Consider the following 4503-nt stretch of genomic DNA (forward strand, 5'->3'; position numbering starts at 1 on the left):
CCCCCAAGCCCCCACCTATTTGCGCCAATGGTTATATTAATTATACATCCAAACAGTTTTAAGTACAAACTTAACAAATATGTATTTATTAAACAAAATAAATAATGTTCTTCTTATTATTATTTTTTATGCCATAAAAACATAGTATACAAATTTGAACACTGATAAATACTGTCCTTATGTCCTTGATCCTCTTAGTTAATACTAGTTTAAATTGCTTTTATAAAATACAGTTTAGGTAAATTGTTATAATGGTATAATAATGTAGTCAAGTTCACCTAGTTACACTTACCTTATATATACAATTTACCTCAAGCCTAGTTTGTAGTTAATAAATGACAAATATATTTAGTATGCCCTTATTAAATTATTAAAACATAATTGAGGTCATTGACAGTGTCACAGTGACTTGCTAATCTAATTCTCTTATGGAATAGGGAACGGGAATGGCCTCATGTTTACAATAACTCATGCCTATAATAATATAATATACACATCCATGACCATATGGTGTTCCAGTGTATTGCATAATACTTCTCACACTTGTATAGTATTATATTATTATCAAAGTTGTACTGTTAAATTATTGCCTTGTGCATTTTATTTTAGGCTAATCAATACCAAAAAAAGCAGATACCAGCAACCAAAGGATTAGCATCATCTTTTGGATTCAAAAAGACGACACAAACCAATAAGATCAGACCAATATCAGCTCCTATTCCGTTTGTTGAAAAGCCAAACAATTTTGAATCTAAAATGCTACCCAAGCCAATGTCAACACCTACGGAAAAGTGTTCAAGAAGTATACCTAAAAGTAATACACCTTCTCCCAACAGGTTTGTTACCTTACTATTGAACTGCTTTTTCTCAGTGACCATATTTTTTTTTATATAGGTTTGGATTCTGTAAACCAGCAACAAAACTTGTTCAACCCACAACACAAGTAACAACAAAAAAAGTAGAAGTGGAAAGAAGAAGTCAATCTGAACCACAAAAAAGGGAAATTCCTAAACTTTATTCAAGTGGAACAAAAATTGCTGTGTCCAGAGTTACCTCTAGTCATTTACCTAGGCCTCAAATACCAATCAGATATCAAGTATCCAAAAGTCCCGATAAAAATGCCAAAACAGCTGCCAACATGAGACTAAAGAATGAAGCAATCAAACAAATGCATCAAGGAGTAACCATTCGAAAGTTAACTGACTCTGTTGAATTTACAGAAGTAATTGCTTTTAATAGACCATCAAGGCTAACAATAAATTCAAATGCTAAAGGTTCTTTAATTAGGGAACGAGCTAATAAATATTTAAGGTTAGTACTTAATATACTTACATTATTTATGTTTCATTGGACATTTTTTATGTTGATTAGACAAGTGTCAAGTTCATCTTCAAAACATTTGACATCATCTGATGATGATTCAGATTTGAGCAGTTATGAAGAGAAACATGACAAGTAAATGGTTTTAACACATTCATTTTTCGAGGATGTCAGTCAACTATTTGTTTTTCTCTTTGGTTCATGCAGAACATACTAAATTTACTTCAGCAAAACAAATTTTGTGTTATTGGCTTTTAAGATTAGACTGAAGTGATCAAATTGATCTATGTAAGAAATACATAGATTACTTTTTTAACTTAAATTTTTATAGTAGATAAATCCACTTCAACTATTAAACCCAACAACACGTCAAGGTTGGTTCTGCTGAACATAAATAATTCAGTCAGTGGCACAGTGAGAGAGATCTTTCTTTATTTTTATAATTTAAATAGGCATGGCTCATTGTAAAATAATTATATGTTTTACTTTAAATTAACAAATCATAACAATATTTACATTATTATTATATAGTATAAATATTAAATATCATTTTAGTGTCATGGTTGACATTTTTATGGTTGGGTTGGTGGATAGATTATGGTAAGCTATATTGTAGTTTTCTCTATCAGGTTTTAGTCTTCAATTTGTATTTTTAAACTAATTGCATGGGTAGTGTTGAAGTGAGGTGGGAACATTGATGTCTGATGGGGTCAGAGGAGGTGGGTCATAAATATTTTACCCCATTTCCTGTAAATCATAATATATCTCAATTCACTGCCTCACTGGTCATTAAAAACAAAAAAATTGCAGAAAATAAAAATGTCAAATATAAAAATAATATATATTTTAAATCAGTTATATTCTTGAATTTCAAGTAAATTATTGGTGTTTTATTTCCCTAACCATAATGTTATTATAAAGATAATATTAGCTGGCCAGTTTGGGCCGCAATCAAAATCAATATTTTTCATAATATGAATGTGATTGGCATTTCTGAGTAATTTATTCTGACAAGTGGAGACTGGGAACTTGTTGATAGTTTTATACTAATGATTGGGCATTCGGGCATTTTTTGCTGCTGTCCATAGTAGTTTATGTACCTAAACGAATATTAATATTTGTAACAATTATTGATCACTTGGAAAAATCTGCATCCAATAGCATTTTTTTGTTTGTCAATCATACCCGAATATATGACGACTGACATAATATTATATTTTAATTTATTAATTATTAATTATTATAATTTTTTATAAATAATTTTCTTTCATTCAATATTTTAGACAAGGCACTGAGTTGTATATTTATGTTGTGCATCTTGGTTTATAATTAATGCTTATTATGCTACTAATTAGTAAAAACATTTCTTTTGTATTTTTTAATAGAGAGGAGTTTATAAAAGAAAAGACTGAACAATTTGATAGAAAAGATACTACATGTAGTGATGAAGAATATGGACCTGGTGAAGCATTAGCAGTAGAAGAGTTCACAGAAATGAAAGATAAAATAAATGTCATTGATAATAAATTTGGTATTTGCATACAATTATGTATAATTAAATGAATATAGTGTCAATATAGATTTTTAATGATTTGTTTTTTTTATAGCCAATGTTGATATGTCTGTATCATTACGTGATGTATTATTGAATATCGAAGACACAACTTTTGCCACATTAGCTGCTATGTCTTCTACAATAAGAATTGAAGATGAAACATCACCAGATGATGAATGTTTAAGTCCCACTGAATCTGAGTCAGCTGAATTTCCACATAGTAAAACAGGTATATTAAATTCTAGTGAAAAAAAATCTCTAGGACAAATATTATAATATGAAAATTGTATACGATATAAGGACAGTAAAACAAAGTGAATAAATACAAAATCGGGAAAGTTATTATTTTGACATATCCCCGACCAAATATTCGTGTTATCAATATGAAACCTTCACTAAACTGAGTACACATTAGTACAAAATTTAATAACTCTAAACGCTCTGTTTATTTATACCACTATATGGCTAAACATTGAAAAACAATGATTAATAATTAGGTATCCTAATAAATTATTACAAAAATCAACAAAATGATAATTATTTAAATATATAGGTTATACTGACTTTTGCAATTTTAGGGATGAATAGAAACACAGTTGTAATGATGCATATATATGTATTATATTGGCCAAATTGTAGAAAAATAATCCATTTTTTTCGGCACTTTTTTAAGATACAAAAAAAGCAGTGAGCATAAAGGCATAGTATGTGGTTTTCAAGAAATTAGGGAAAAATTGTTGCAAATTTACTTCCATTTTTGGTCATTTGTTTTTTTAATTGATATATTTAAGTTAAAAATATACAAAAAAAATAGTTTTTGATTGACAATTTTGTTCTCTTAATTTTTAAAAATCTCAATAATTGTTTCTATCCACCCTTCAGTTAGTAAAATAGGTAAAAAACCATAAATGTTTCTATTGACACCATCTTTCAGGGGAATAGAAATAAAACACTTTACAAAATATATTAAATAATTTGTTAAACGTAAAAATAATTTGAATATACATACTTAAAATGCTTGATGAGGTCAATATTTTTTTACATTGTTCATCTATGAAGCCCATATAGGAAAATTTTTATGATACTTCAAAGTTCAAAAGTTTTTCTATTCACTCTGTTTTAGGTGGTATAAATAAAAAATTATTTTTAAAATTACTTACCCAATAGAATATTTTCTATTTTTATTTTAAATGTTGCATACATTTTTGTAATGAACCATTCATTAATATTATATCAAATATATTGACAATAATGCTAATATTTTAAAACAAATGTTTTTTTAAATATGGTTAAATTCTAATATTTTGTTCAAATAATATTTATATTTTCCAATATTATGAAATTAATGATCTAATTGAATTATTGATTACATTATTGTAGAAAAAAATTGTACCTATTTTAATCTCTTAAAATTTGTGTTAATCTTAAGAGGATTGGAAGCGGTGATTTCCTGTCTTTGTCTAACACACACGCAACATAAGAATTTAGACGTGTTTTTTGTCAAACGTACCGATTGATATAGTGAAGTGATAAAAATTCTGAAAACAGATTTAAATTTGTCGTCAAGTCTACTTGAGATCGATCAGTCTACATTTTTGTTTTTTGATTTACACTTCTCCAAAAAATGA

The 4503-nt window shown here is 27.6% G+C and overlaps 1 protein-coding gene across 14 annotated transcripts in view; it reads left to right on the top strand.

Moving 5' to 3' along the window:
• Positions 1–4503, top strand: part of LOC100569092 (putative leucine-rich repeat-containing protein DDB_G0290503) — an 89342-nt gene that overhangs the window by 77742 nt on the left and 7097 nt on the right. For all 14 annotated transcript variants that reach the window (XR_003839406.1, XM_029489247.1, XM_029489248.1 and 11 more), the window contains 5 exons: positions 610–836; positions 895–1311; positions 1372–1455; positions 2706–2851; positions 2928–3104. Coding sequence is in view for 13 of the 14 variants with exons in the window: in XM_029489247.1 (XP_029345107.1) it covers positions 610–836; positions 895–1311; positions 1372–1455; positions 2706–2851; positions 2928–3104 (1051 nt within the window). In the remaining variant the exon portion in view is untranslated. The remainder of the gene's footprint in view (positions 1–609; positions 837–894; positions 1312–1371; positions 1456–2705; positions 2852–2927; positions 3105–4503) is intronic.

The sequence above is a fragment of the Acyrthosiphon pisum genome, chromosome A2 (genome assembly GCF_005508785.2).
Source record: "Acyrthosiphon pisum isolate AL4f chromosome A2, pea_aphid_22Mar2018_4r6ur, whole genome shotgun sequence".
NCBI classification, from domain to species: domain Eukaryota; kingdom Metazoa; phylum Arthropoda; class Insecta; order Hemiptera; family Aphididae; genus Acyrthosiphon; species Acyrthosiphon pisum.